The sequence below is a fragment of the Aulonocara stuartgranti genome (genome assembly GCF_965226115.1).
Source record: "Aulonocara stuartgranti genome assembly, chromosome: 19".
NCBI classification, from domain to species: Eukaryota; Metazoa; Chordata; class Actinopteri; order Cichliformes; family Cichlidae; genus Aulonocara; species Aulonocara stuartgranti.
The window spans coordinates 32,076,528-32,092,393 of NC_138955.1; the positions used below are offsets into that span (position 1 = coordinate 32,076,528).

The 15,866-nt window shown below is 42.0% G+C and overlaps 1 protein-coding gene across 1 annotated transcript in view; it reads left to right on the forward strand.

The window, feature by feature from the left end:
* nrxn3a (neurexin 3a) overlaps window positions 1–15,866 on the forward strand; it is a 206,829-nt gene that overhangs the window by 101,251 nt on the left and 89,712 nt on the right. Inside the window, 3 exon segments of the mRNA XM_082515716.1 lie at window positions 6,287–6,580; window positions 12,804–12,951; window positions 13,184–13,567. Coding sequence (XP_082371842.1) covers window positions 6,287–6,580; window positions 12,804–12,951; window positions 13,184–13,567 — 826 coding nt within the window.

Here is a 15,866-nt window from a genome sequence, read left to right on the forward strand (position 1 = left end):
GTGTTATGTTGTTTTTTCTCAGACACTGATAAGTGCGTGTGTGCATACATGTGTAATGATGTGCACGGTGGAAGTCTGGTGGAGGGGATACTGCATTGATGGTTTCCTTTCATCTAACCATTGTCTAACATTTTTCATTATTTTCTCTCTGTCAAACTAAAACATACTCAAGCATTTTTATATATGCTTGTGTGTATATTATGTATTTATCACATGTCTGATATGATTAGGTATTCCTCGGTCTGCTATCAGTGTCTGCTTATGCTTCATTCTCGCGTTAACCTGCAGCCTGCATCTGCAGTGTGTTGATAAAGCTCTCTTTATATTTTCAAATGCCTTTTTGGTATTATTGTTCAGAGGTGGCAGGACCTGAAAGTAATTTGTCAAATCCTCAGCTACGCCTTCCATCCTTATCCCCTTCTCCCCGTTACACCCCCCTTCTCCTCTACCTACATGATCACATTTTTCACCAGCAAGGGTGCAACAGGAGAGGAAACATTAACCACATTAAGAACTTGTTCACATATATGTGTGTGCAAGATACCTTTTTGGATGCGCTGAGAGGCATCATCAGTGATGTAACCTGGGCTCAATGGGGTGTGTCGGGTCTTTCAACATAAGACAGTCTCGCCCAGACAACCCAGCTAAGGTTGATCAGACCCCAGCCTGCGTCCCAGCAGCAGCCACCCATGGACCAGCCCTCTTTATCCACAATCACCTTGTGGCTTTCTCTGCGCCTTCACATACAGACCAGATGGCCCTCTTCCTAGCCACTCCTGTTAGGTCCAGTTGGTTTAGGACTTTGCAGAGTGAGCATCATGCAAAGGCTCTGCAGCCCACCTGTATTCGCTCATATTACGCCTTCCAGCCCCTTCCCAGAACTTCTCTACCAGCTCCTGGTACTTGGCGCATTTCCTTTCATTTGACTCTTCCATATGCTCCTTCCAGGACATGGTGAGTTTGAGGACAATAAGCTGTTTTGTTGCCTGTGAGACAATAATTATGTCTGGCCAAAGTGATGTTTCAGTGATGTGCTGAGGGAACTTCAACTGCTTCCTTAGGTCAGCTTGCAGCTGGCAGTCTGAGGCTGTATAGAGCTGACCTGACCGTATTCTTTGCTGCTGACAGGTCTCCTCTCCAGCTTTAACAAATGCAATTCTTGTCTTTTGGCCAATATGGTGTTTGCCAGGAGTGATGGTGTTGCTTATGCTTTCTGAAACCGCCTTCAGCACCTGGTCACGGTGCCAGCGGTAGCGACTTTCTGCAGGGACTTTGTACTTTCAGCTACTCGTGTTGCAAGGATCCCGTTCCAGAGCATGGCTGACATGCTGGTGTTTCACTATTGACACAGACATGGAGGTTGACTGGGATTGGTAAGGCATCATATGCAGCCTGAACAAGGAAATGGACAGAGGTCTGCCTCAGTGATGTTTGTCCAGGTTACCTTTTGCTGTAAGATGTTCTCCCACTTTGCCTCAGCCCCACTGTCTTACTTAATCGGACCTCTTCCTGAATTAGCTGGTGTCTCTCCTTCCCTCGGGCCTTCCCCATTTGGGTCTTTGGGAAAATACCCAAGCCAGCTGTCCCGGTGGCCAGCGTCCCCACCAGCTCCTTCTGCCTGAGGTATGACTCTGCCACCTCCACTCCTCTCTCTCCTCTCCACTTCCTCTCTGTTCTCACCTCAATACCCGCTGCTGACACTTTCTGGTCCCTGGAGTCCCAATACTGAAGGACTTCTCTAGTGCATGCCACCTTAAATTCTTCTGTGAGACTACTAAATGGGAGCTGCAAGGTGTTACTGGTTCCATAAAGCGCTGCACTGCAGTGGGGGAAGCCCAACCATTTGTGCAGAAAGCTATTAATTCTCCTCCCGAGGGACTCCACAGTTGACACTGGAACTGAGTAAACAAGCAGAGGCCACTCAGTTTCACTCACCAAAACTGGAGCATAGATGTCCTGGATGGGCTGCAAAATATTTGTGAGAATATTTGTATTTATTTTGTTTAAAGGTGTCTATTTAGGTATTCAAGATGAACGAAAATGTAATGTCAAGGGAAGAAGGCCTAACTATGAATTTAACCTTAGACAAGTAATCTGGTGGATGGAAAAACAGTCCTATAAATAACAGTAACTTTGCTGTCTTTCTTTTCATTAGAAAATGATGCACAGTTTTGATACATTTTCAGGTTTCATAAACAATGTAACACAATTTAAATGCTTTGTATTGGTTTAAAAAAAACAAACAGTCTCTTTTCTGTTAGTGGGCTACAATAATAAAGTGCTTCAAAGCTTTTTTCGTAATAATAAAAAGAGTAAAGATGAAACACCATCACAACAGTAAGGCACTGACGCAGCAATGCAGGTTTTGTTCGTATTTATGTGAAAATGCTGCAAGTTTTCTTAGTCTCAGGGGGCAAATTTTCACTTGGCCTTTTCTTTCATGTTGTCAGTGAGCTTGAAGGGACTACTATTTTTATTGAAGCTTTTATTTTGGAGTGAATGATCGACCTGTTCAGCGGCTCTAGGTATTTATGCTCAGTCTGAGTGGGAGAAGAAATGGCTGCTTCTTGCTGAGAGATGGGGGGATGAGGTAGCTCGGGTGAGTAAGGGGAGGATGGATATAACAAAAAGAGGAGGAAAGGCAACAAATGAAAAGAGAGACAGACTGTTTTCTATCTAGTCCCTCTGCACCTTAAGGGACAACTTGATATACTCTAATGTCTGTTTATGGATTAATGATAATCTCAGCCAGTCCCCCCAATCCACCCACTCCAACTCCATTTCTACAATCCAACAGAAGCCGAACAACCAGCAAGAGCAGAAGCATTAATATAGGAGAATGAAATGGAGGAGAGGGTGTGTTTGTTTAGTGTATGTATGTGGCCAAAATATAGACAGACAGAGGGTGTTTTTTTCTGCCCAGAGAATTAGAAGGAGAAAAAAGGCCTTCAATTTTCCACTTGAGCAGATTTCAATTTACTCACACACACCCCTCCGTGACGCCGTCCTCCCATTGTTATTGACAGCATTTAGACTGGCCCATGGCAGAAACAGTGTATGTCGCACACACGCCTTATGGAGAAAGATGTACACTGTATTTCTGTGGGTTGTTTTATTTTCTGTCTGTGGGACTGATAAAGTGAACTGCAGCTGTGGACCATACATCATTAAATGATGTGGGTCCAACACATCACTTCTTTTTTGTTTTTTAAACAAAATGCACAGAGAAATAGTACCATTACATGTTTAAACAACAGAATTTCAGTACTTTGACAACAAACTCAACAGATACTAAATATCCTGTACTGCTGTTAAACTTCTTAATACAAACTTCATTCACTGATTTAGTCTATCAGCAGAGGAAAATCATATATATCTTTCCATCACATATATCAAACATTCATGAGTTCCATCGTTTAAAATGTGATGATTTTGTGCATTCTTCTATTTCAGGACATTTTCAATTACGTGCAGCAAACTCTCAGTCTATTTTCTGATGCATTTCAAAGGTTAAAATCTCTGTTAGCATTTGTGTTTTTACCTTTTTGTTGATTTTTTGCTCTATTTGCACTGTTATGCAAACAAATAGAGATCGGAAGATGAGTAGCAAAAGCAAAGGTTGGATTTGTGCTTGTAAATGATCGATTGTGTCACGTCAGACATGTTACAGTGAACGATGTGATCTGCAGTCAGGATATTGAACTGCTGTTGTTCTTAGACTGCACTATGCACCAAGGGAATTTTCACACATCATCACCAGAGGCCAACAAGTCTTTCAGGGTTTGTTTTGAGTGCACAGACTGGACTGTGCTGGTTGTGACACCTTCACAACCTACATCAGCTTCTGTAGGGACACTTTGATTCTAGTAAGGACTGTTTGCTGTTTTCCCAAGAATAAGCCCTGGACATTAAAGAAATCCTTCACCAGAAACGCAGACATTCAAGTCAGCGATAAAGAAGGTATTTTCAACACCAACTGAAAGGGCGATAGATGCGGCCAAAGGTGGAGTATAAAAGAGAAGCAGAGAGTAAATCGGGAGCATCAAGGGTCACTCACAGAAGAGCAGCCATCAATGAGTGCAAATCCAGTCAATTCAACCTGTTTTATAGCTGGTTTGATGGGTTGCCACACAGGAATGCCTGCTGTGCTTTAATATCTGTCCTCCCTCGGACTACTTCAACTGATGCTCCTGTTTCAATGACACCTCTATGCCTCCACCTCTTGAGAGGCTGCTCCAGCACCACTATCTTGTATCTCCTGCACACAACAACCCCAACACCACTGCAACTGCAACATCCACTACATCTGACCATCTGCCCCCATCCTTCTCAGCTAACAAAGCAAGGGCACAGCTCAGAGACTGCGTCCAGGGAAAGGAGCAGGCCCAGATGGTGAGTGACAAGACTCCTGAAGGATTGTGCAGCCCATCCAGCTGAAACCATTCAATGGGTTTTCGGCTTGAATCGATGATAAGGCAACGTCCATGTGCAGTGTGCAGTGTACAGCTCAAAATCCTGTACATGCAAATATAGTTCTCCACCTCAACACTGCTAAAATAAAGGGGATTTCAGAAGATCTAGGCCATCCCACTTCTATGCTCATGATACAGTTATTTACAGCTGTGGTTCAACTCTTGTCCAAGCCACTGACTCCTTGCAGAAAGCCTCTTTTGCTGTCCAGCACTCATTACTTCAGCTTAAACTTGTTCTCAACGCAGACAAAACAAAGCTCATGTTGTTTTCTAAATCAAGGAGACGAGCCCAAACAATCCCATCAGTAACCACTCTTGAAGAGTTGGTTCACACCTATAAATATCTGGGAATCTTAATTGATGACTCGCTCACCTTCAAACCACATGTAGAGAATCTTGTGAAAAACCTGAAGTTAAAACTGAGATTTTATTTTCAAAATAAGTTGTGTTTCTCTTTTAATACAAAGAAGCGGCTTGTTGCTGCAACATTCTTGCCTGTGCTGGATTATGGTGATATTCTATATATGAATGCTTCTGCTCAATGTCTTCGAATGGTTGATTCTGTGTATCGTGCTTCTCTGAGGTTCATCACTAACTGTAAATTTCAGACTCACCACTGTGAGTTATACTCTCAGGTAGGACGGCCTGCTTTGGTAAGTCGGAGGAACTCTCATTTATACAGTTTTATATATAAGGCGATACTTGGGTTGCTGCCTGTTTGTAATGAAACGTGCTGGTCGGTATTCTCTTCGTCCGCATGGTTACTTGTTGCTTTCTGTTCCATTTGCCCGAACTGAACTTGGTAAAAGAGCTTTTGTCCATTTAGCACCCTCGGCTTGGAACTGCAGAAGGAAAATGACTGAATTCATTTCATTAAGTGCTTTTAAATCTAAACTACGAATCCTTGAGGCCAAGTCCATAACATGCAACTGTTTCAATTAGATTGATTGTCATTTTAACTGACTTTTTTTTTTTTTTGAATTTTATTTTTTATTTTATTTGTATTCTTTCACTTAGGATTTCTCTAGCCTGCCAATCAAACAGAGGTCTCTCCAAAATGTATGTTAAATGAAGGTGGGGAAAAGAAGGTTAAATATGTGAAAAACACAGTTCATCACCATAGCTCTGTTTTTGAGAGAATTCTCCTGGAAAAACACTTTTTTAATAACTTTGCAGTTCTAGTGTAAAATACCTGAATCTGTGGTGTATCCTTACTGGTTGGATGTGGTAACAGAGATAAATAATCATTCCACAGATTTAGATTTTAGTGTTGTTTATTTTGAGAATTCATTAATTGAAATTAAAAGAAAAATACAACTTGTTGAATAAAGAATTGCCAGCAAACTATGAGTGGATAAAAATCGTTAAGGAAATCCGTTAAATGGAACAGTTGACCTGGTCTCTGAGACTTGAGAGTGTAAAGTATGAAACGCACTGGGAACATGGAGATGATCTCAGTCTGTGAAACGAAATATCTGACAAACTGAATGATCAGTATTTTTGGTTCCTGTATTTTATGTGAACTCAATAACATTTTCCTTTATACTTTGTTTTTAAATAACAACATGCCAAATAGGAATGTGTGTATGGTATATAGTAACTCTGTATTCTGCAATTTATCACACTAAGCTTTACTGAGATATGTAAAGCCAATAATGTCCTTCCTGACACAACATTGATGATTTTCTTATTTTACAGTCTTTATTTTACTGAATTAATTTTATTAATTTAGTAATTGTTGGAAGTTATTAAATGTGTATCTCATGTTAATCCTAAATAAAAGAGTCATTAATCCTGCTCTTGCCTTATTGCAGGTAGTGTATAAGAATAATGACATCCGTCTTGAGTTGTCCCGTCTGGCTCGAATTGTGGACCCCAAGATGAAAATCCAGGGTGAGGTATCCTACAAGTGTGAAAATGTGGCCACCCTTGACCCAATTTCTTTTGAAACCCCTGAGGCCTATATCAGTCTCCCCAAGTGGAACACCAAGCGGATGGGATCCATCTCTTTCGATTTCCGTACGACTGAGCCCAATGGACTCATCCTCTTTACCCATGGCAAACCCCAAGAGCGCAAAGATGCTGCACGGAGCCAAAAGAACACCAAGGTCAGTTCATAATCTCCTCAGTCACTTGATAATTTCTGTTTTAAAAAATGCTTGACTGAAAACAGTTTGAAAGGACTGATGTGTCTTGACATCAAGGTCACCACCTGGTGAGAATGGCAAACCAACAAATTCACCTGTGTTTGCGAGGCTGTTGTAGACAAGTCGTTCCCAAAGTGTGTTTGCTAGGGCCCTCTTTGTTTTACAAGAAAAATCCCCACTTCGGGAACCACTGTTGTAGACAATAAAATTTTCTAGCTTTGTGACCATTTGTTTAAGAGGAGTAGTTCATTTAAAATTAGATTTGCTGTTTATCTTAATAACACATTGCATATTAGATTATCACAGATCACTTTAACCATAGAAGGGTTCACTGGAGACAAAATGCCTCTTTTGTCAAAGGCTTCTCCTCCTTTGAAACATAGAAGTTGAAGTTCTCTTTCTCCAAATTCCAAATTAGACCTAGATTCCTCTGAAGAGGTAGTGATTGCATTCCTAAATATAGATCTTTCAAATCCTTTCAGTCCTACAAGTCTTTGGGTGGGAATGCTTGCATAACACTGTTGCTGTTCAGTGCAATCTCATGTAGCTTAATGTTTGATTTAGCTAGCATTGCTTGGGAAGTGCGCAGGACACCAATGGCCTTCGCTTCATTAGGAAAAGATGCAAGTCCATCGTGCACATAAAAATGGCATGTGATGAACTTCCTTGCACTGGTAGTGGAGTCATCTGCTTCCTGAGCAGCTGGTCTGAGGCAGTAAATGGCAACTGCTGGTAAAGGACTGTTGCCAAATGCATGTACTGTCATTTGAAACTCTTTCACTGTTTTTGCAGATCATTGTTTTCATACCATAAGAACCTCAGAAAGTTTAGATGCTTGTTGCACACTTTGAGGCAGTAGAACATCTGCTGCTTATCTGCTGTAGCTGCTATTGGTTCCCCACAGAAGCAGATCAGAACTCCAGTGAGAGTGTTGTTCAAGTCAGGTCCACTCAGGAGTAGGGATGGGTATTGTTTAGGTTTTATCCGATACCGGTGCCAAGTCGGTACTTTTGAAACGGTGCCGGTGCTTAAACGGTGCTCAAACCGGTGCTTAAAGAATGGAGAACACAAAATTGGTCCAAAAACCTCTCATGTTCAGCTGTTTTTTTGTAAAAAGATAACAATGTTAGCCTTTTCTGCAGCTATGGGGCATATATGGTATCACTCTTGGCTGGAAGCAGTGCTTAAACAATGGAAAAAACACAAACTTTGTCCAAAAACCTCTCATGTTTAACTGTTTCCCACTTTTTCTTTGGTCATTTTAGCCTTTTTGGCCAGGGTGAAGGGAGCATCTGCCATCAAACAAGAAGACAGCCGCATGTAGCTATGATGATGTTTGCTAGTTCACCTTACGTGCATTAATGTAATAACGTGGTTAGCCTACTAAACGTAAATTACACACGAACAACATTAAGCTGCTCACGCAGAGAAGAACGGCTGCTGCTGCATCATCATCCTCATCATTTCTGCTACACTGGCAGGGCTAGGGGCCAGGACTCTCCTCTTCGTGTTTTTGGAGGATGTTGCATAACAGCCAACCCACCCGCAGTAGATGCGCTCGGTGTGAGGTCTCGCAGCAAGCTATCAAATACGGCGCATTTCTGGGCTTTTAAAAAAAACGCTATGCGTCGCCAGGTGTTTCATCGGATTTGAGGTGTTACCTCCTTTGACAGTATCACAGTATCAGCTTAAAGCACTTGTTGCTGCTGAGTTTGCATATTTTGCTGTGAAGTACAGCCAGACTTTTGACCGCTTCGCCTTGGGCATTTTTAATCTGTAGCTCTGCTCTAAAAGAACGTACGTACCTGGACCCGCCTACTATTCTCGGAAACGTAAAATGATTGGCTAGAAGTGTATCACAGCTCAGGAAAAAAAGCACCGAAATAAAGCACCAAAATGTGCGCTGCTTTTCGGTCTGGTTACTACCGTTTATGTCAGAACCGGTGCCATCATGGCACCGGACACCGGTACCCATCCCTACTCAGGAGTATATCATCTAGAGAAAATCCTTCATGTTTGGGACTTGAATTGAACACAAATATTTCCTTTCCTCACCTTCTTGTAGTCTGCAAATGAGCTCTTCAGTTAAAGGCTTCCAGGCAACAAAAATCCTCCAGAAGGTCACAGCACCAGCGGCTTAATGGATGGGTGAAGCAAACAAATTTTACCATCAACGTGCTAAAATCTCAAGAGGAGCTGATCCAACAGAGACTTACGATTAGATGAGAGTACTCTTAAAAAGGTGTTTGACATCACTGAGAAGGCTCATCTAGCACAGCACAAAAAGTCTAAGACCAGGCAACAAAGTAAGTTTGACCTACTTGTTGTATGTCGGAAACCACAGCAAAATACGGAGAGTGTCCTCAGTGGCCAGAAAAGAGAAGGATGTGACACCGAGGATGTGGACAAGTGGACAAGAATTTGTCTGACAGACAGCTCACCCAAACAGAGAAAAACATCCTTGCTAAAGGGTTGAATTTTGCTGTCACGCTAAGACAAAACCCGCTAGTGGAGCTAATCACAGCCACAGAAACAGCAATTTGAAACAACAATATTGCAGACATGGAAGCAGAGCAACTACGGACGAAAGTTTTGGCCTGTCTCCAGCAATGCAAAGCCCCCAGCATCCAACATCACCATGGAGGAGAGGAAGGCACTCACATCACTTAGTGATGACAACAACATTATCATCCTTCCGGCAGACAAGGGTAGGTGCACAGTATTGCTAAACCAGAAAAACTGTCATGAGAAGATTTTGTCACTGCTCAGTGACAGAAATACTTATGAGCCCCTGAAACGAGACCCAGGAAGTGGTTACGGGAAGTGGGTGATAGACTGTCTGAAGTGGTTAGAACAAGACAAGGCTATTGACCGGACCTCATACCACAGGCTGTACCCAGGGGAGTTTACACCAAGTCTGTATGGTTTACTGAAGATACATAATCAGGGTGCACCTTTAAGACCAATTGTCTGTATGATCAACTTGGTCACCTATAACAGCGGTCCCCAACCTTTTTTGCGCCACGGACCGGTTTATGCCCAACAATATTTTCATAGTATCGGAGCAGTTGAGAAGCATTTTTTTCTAAACACCAGGTCTCTGTGGCTTTTAAACCCCAAAACACACTGCGCCAAAAACTGGTCCACCCCAAGGATCGGGTCCCCCGACACAAACAGAGTAACATAGTTGTTAAGTGCCAGGAGGATTGCCAGGATTCATACATCGGGGAAACCAAACAACCTCTGGCTAAGAGGATGGCACAACACAGAAGAGCCACCTCGTCAGGCCAGGACTCTGCAGTCTATTTACACCTACAGGCCAGTGGACACTCTTTCAATGATGAGGATGTAACATCCTGGACAGGGAGGAACGCTGGTTTGAGGGCGGAGTCAAGGAGGCCATTTACGTGAAAAGGGAAAGACCATCTCTGAATCGAGGAGGGGGCCTAAGGGTACATCTGTCACCAACTTACAATGCTGTGACTGCAGCCATTCCCCAACTCTCTGTGATTGGGACTCATGGCCATTGATCTTTGATCAGTGGTTGTTGATCAATGGTCATGAGAATTTGTATAATCATGATGATGGAAGTGACCTCCCAGCCCATTGTTCCTTCAGTGGGCTGGTTTCAGTCATTATGCAAATGTACTGTTTATAAGATTTGGGGAAACCTGCAGTCAGCTGAGACTGAAGAAGTCACCTGGATGAGTGATGAAACGTTTCTCCCACTGAAAACGCTACGTCCAGATGAACAGGAGACCTGACTGCCAAGATCGCTTCTCTTACTTTCCAGGTGTTGTGCAGAGCTTTGAAGACTTAGGTTTGAGGTGTGAAAACCTTTGACTTGCATATTGTTTGGACATGCACTCAAGAGTGAAGCTCATCCATTTGGTAGAATGTTGGTTTTGCATACACTAGTGTTGGCTGCCTTGTGCACCTCTCCCAGACACACTTCTCCCACGATCACCCAACCAAGGTTGAGTCGCTGATGATGTGGCTCATTATGGACACAATTATGCTGTTCTCTGACTTTGTACGCATGCAGAATGTCTCTGCCAATGAGAAGGAGGAAATTGGCCTCTGAATCAATTTCTGGGATTTTGTCAGGTATCATGTCACACTCAGTAAGAGTAGGCAGGGGAAGCTGAGTGGTACCATCAAAGGACTATAAAATGAAATAGATGGGCTCGCCTCCCTGCTATCTCCACAGCACCTGAGGATGTTTTCAGTGAACACGGTTCAAGCTGTCCTTCAGTGTTGAAAATGTCAAAAAAGTATGGTTTTGCCAAGGAGCGGTTGCTTTGTTCATCTAGAACAGCAGACATCTCGACTCCTTTCTCTGGTTGTACAGCAGGATACAGCAGTCGGGTTAAGGACCATGAACTTGAACTGATCGAGTCTCCTCATATTTCTGTGCATTTTGGTGAAACATCAGCCACACTTGACTCTCTTTCCTCCCCGACATGCCCTTCACTAGCCCATGGCTCTCTGCTTTTTGAGGATGAGGATTGGGGTTTAGTGCTGTGGCGTCTTTCACTACCACACTCTGGAAAGCAGATCTAGCTCTTCTTGTGACGTTACATCCAGTCTCTTGTTCTTAAATGATTATGAAGCACTTTGGTTAACTCTGTTGTTTTTAAATGTGCTATACAAATACATTTTGAATTGAATTGAATGACTACCACTTACAGGTGTGGGTGTCCATACCTTGGACTGAGAATGGTGAAATTGATCATTATTTGCTGGCTGTCCTCCGTAACTCCAGTTGCAAGACTCTTTCTTTGGGCTCAAAGCACAGAAGACTGGAAAAGGTGTGGCAGCGCAGTTGGATGCTCAGCGCAGACGCTTCCCAAGCTTGAGCCTCAGCTAATGCTGCTGCAGCTGCTTTATGCTTTTGCTCATGCTCTGTCGACAGCAGTAGATGATGATGTAAGCTGGCTGGAGCATAAAGAACTGGACATTTCCAGTGTTTCGTCCATCTTTTCTTTTACAGAACTCACTACGATTCATGAGAATGAAGCGTTTTACTATTCTGCCCTTCCTGTACGTCGATGCCCAGTTTGACAGATAGATAAAGAGTTCTTCAAAAGGAGAGGCAAAAGTTTCCAGTTGTCATTGCAGGGTTTATTTGTCTCCCTAATGAAGGCGCTGTAAGACTACAAACATAACAAAAAAGTATATTACAACATATATTTCGAACATAATATATTTCTCATCTTACACAGTATAGACTGACGCTAGTAACTGAAATTACAGCTGGTATAACCAAGAGAAATAAGTGAAAAAAGATTTAGCGTTCATCCCGCTAGCATAATGCTAACATATAATGGAATTTCCCTTTGACCTGCTAACATAATTAGTACTGACAGAGCAATTACATACTAGTTTCAAATATGAGCGTCTACAGAAGCGTTTGGTATCACTTTTTTGACATAAACTCAGAATATACTCATACTTAGAGGCATAATATCTCATGCTCCAGTATAACCAACTTTGAGACTACAATGTGTGCGCTGATAGATGCTCCAAGTGGTTTAGATAAGTTGGGTTCAAACATTTGCACTAGGTATACCAAATACCCAACTAAATTTTCAGGATACTTTAGACAAGTCAAGAGGGATGCTTTGTTTCCAAAGGAAGATGTCAATATATCAGGACGCTTGCTGCATCATTTTGGATCAACTGAAGGCCTTTCAAGGCGTTTTTAAGGACAGGATGACAGGACACAGAATTGGCCTTAGCGTGGAACATTGTGTAACTCCATGATTAACCTTAGCTTCAATTTTCTGCTTGGAAGTTTTAAGTTAATTTCACCTGTCACTAAACATAACCTGGGTGTGGTAGAGTGTGGTTTAAAATGTACTGACCAAACTAAACAGTGATGCCACATTGTACTGACTGCAACAGGGTAAGAAAGAAAAACTACTGTAGGAAATCTGATTTACGTAACGTTGCTTCTTGGTATCACAAACTAAATTATGGTTTAATTATAGGTCAAACTTGGGAAGTTGCTTCATGTTTTATCCATGCTTACCTGAGTGTACCAAAACTGAGTGTTTTGTGTATTTGTCAGATTATTTGACACACAGATTTTAGATTTTAGGAAAATGAAAAAGAAGCACCCAAAGAAAAAAGTAACTGTCTTAATTTTTTCAGATAAGGAGCTTCTTTTTCTCTTGCTCAGGTGGATTTCTTTGCTGTGGAGCTGTTGGATGGCAGCCTGTACCTGCTGCTGGATATGGGCTCTGGGACTATCAAGGTTAAGGCCACCCAAACAAAGGTGAATGATGGGGTCTGGTATCATGTCGACATCCAGAGGGATGGACGCTCAGGTCAGTGAGGCTAGATGTATGGGGTATACAGTCTACTGGACTACAAATACAAAAAATCTTTTTTGAAGTAATGTAAAATTCAAATATCAGAATCGGAAAGAATTTGTTACTCCAGTAGTATGTCAGTGAGGGAACCTTTATAATGAAAGGCAAAATCAATAAAAATTGGTGGCACATCTCATAAGATCAAAGAGTAGGAGCACTATGATGAAATTTGCAAATTTCTCTTCAGGCACCATCTCTGTAAACAGCAGAAGGACTCCGTTCACAGCCAGTGGTGAGAGTGAGATTCTGGACCTGGAGGGTGACATGTATTTGGGGGGGCTTCCAACTGACCGCACCAACCTCATCCTGCCCACGGAGCTCTGGACAGCAATGCTCAACTATGGCTATGTGGGCTGTATTCGTGACCTTTTCATTGATGGTCGAAGCAAGGACATCCGTCAGATTGCTGAGGCACAAAATGGGGCTGGCATTAAACCATCATGCAATAAACAACCTGGCAAGCAGTGCGAGAGCTACCCATGCAAGAACCGAGGAGTCTGCAAAGAAGGCTGGAATCGATTCATCTGTGACTGCACTGGTACTGGCTACTGGTCACGCACCTGTGAGAGAGGTAAGTGTGGATGTGTAGATGTGCACACGGTCGGTCCTCTTCCAAAAGCCTTACATACTCATACTATCTGTAACACTGCGATCTGAACAGATGGAGCTAGCTGGAGCAGGACAATCGTTGTGACAGCTATAAAGGAAGTTCTGATTGCAAGATTTGCAAGCTGGTAGATTGGTAGATTCACACCATTCCATTTGATAAATCAGTTACGTTAATAGATGTCTTACTAGGCTGGACCCGAACCAAGGCATAGCTTCACTTTCAACAACATAAGCAGGACTGAGTCCAGCTGAGTTTGACTTGAGTATTTCCATCTTTTGTCTCATCTGTACTGTATGACACATGTTTTAGTATCTTATATTAAATAGATGAGAAAATAAACTGACAGTCAATGTAGAGTAGATCACATAAAACCAGAAAGAGCAAACAAGAGAGATTTATTTTAATATTTCCAGCAGAATTAGCCTTATTGATATACCATCAACAAAAATGTTGTTGATTTTACCCGTAAAGAGGACAACAGTCAGATGAACTTTGTTACATCTAAACTGAATATAGCCCAAAGATATTTGCAGCATTAGCAGGATTCCTGCATTTAGTAGCTTTGAGCCTAGCATAAAAGAACAACATGCTCACTGAATTCCAAGAGGAACCTTTAATATCCATAATTACTGTATGTTTAATTATTTAAACCGAATTAGTTACCATTTGATGCAGGGTGTTCAACTAACTTGGGGCTTTCCCCTTCTCCTTATCTCCTGTCTTGCTTCTTTTTGTGTGTGACAGACTGTCAAAATTCTTGTGACAGAAAAATCAATTAACAATATTCAACTTTTATTCAGACAATATTAAAACTATTGCCCTTCTGACCAGTTTCCATCATGGTGTTCAGACAGGTTAATAAAGACTAATTGGAGATGAAAACTAATTTCCACATCCCTAGCCAAACTGCTAGCTTGAACTGATTTTTAGCATATCAGTGAACAGTGTTCTGATTATATCTTTAGTTATAGAAGTGCTTGCAGGACATCAGTGTGGAGTGTATATGCACTGAGTTATGATTCAAATGATGATTGCTGTGAAATTTTAGCTTCATATATTAAATACTTTTCTAGATATTTTCAAGGGCCACTCAAATATAACATACACAAAGTTTTTCAGCTCTTCAGCTCGTTTTATTTATATAACACCAAATCAAAAGATCATTTTATATGCTTCATCAAAAACGGAAGTATTAAGCCTAATGTTGAAAGTAAAGAGGGTGTCTGTCTCACAAATACAAACTAGAAGCTGGTTCTATAGAAGAGGGGCCTCAAAGCTTAAAGCTCTGCATCCCATTTTACTTTTAAATCTCACAGGAACCACCAGTTAGCCAGAAGTCTGAGAGCAACCTACTCTATTGGGGTGATATGGTACTGTGACATCTTTAACATAAGTTGGGCATGGCTCTCCCAAAGCTTGCCACCTTTGCCACAAAACTCAAAGTTGAACTCAGGTTCATCCTGATCACTGATCATCTGTCACATGTTTTTAAAACTCGATTGGAGTCCATCTGTGGAAAATTCAGTTGAATGGACATGGTTATGAAAATTTCACACCTGTCTATAAGGCCCCATAGCTGCATAGTTGCAACAAACCAAGCCATGAAGCCCAAGGAATTGTGTGTAAACATCTGAGAAGGGCAGAGATCTTGGAAAGTGTACAGAAAACTTTCTGCAGCATTGAAGTCTCAGTGAGTCCCCATCGTCTGTACATAAAAGACATTTAAAACCATTAGTGGTATTCCTAGTGTCATCGGGGTGCTGTGTGGCAGACAGGATAAGAACCCAAACACAGGAGTCAAAACACAACAGGATAAACTCAAAGAGGCAGCTTTATTGCTGTGAAAGAAACATACAACGGAAACAAAAGCCTAAAAGCCTAAAACAAACTTAAACAGGAAACATGAGACACACACTAAGTGACAGAGGGAGAGACACGACTGGGAGACAGAACTTAACATACATCATAGATATGTCAGACTAACAGGGACCCACAAAAGGAAACAAACCAAAACGAACAAGAACCTAAGAACTAGAAAGTAAAATGAAACTAAGGAGAAGGCCTACAGCAGCGAGCAGCGAGGACTGGGCCCCGTACAAGCAGGCCAGAAACAAACAGAGCAAGAAGATCAGGGTAGGAAAAAGGAGCTACAGCGAAGAGCTAAAAAACTGCTTTTCAACAAATGACCCTGAGTGATGACCTAAGCACTTTTTACTGTAGATTTGAAAGACAACCATTCACACCTCCCATCTGCTTGCCC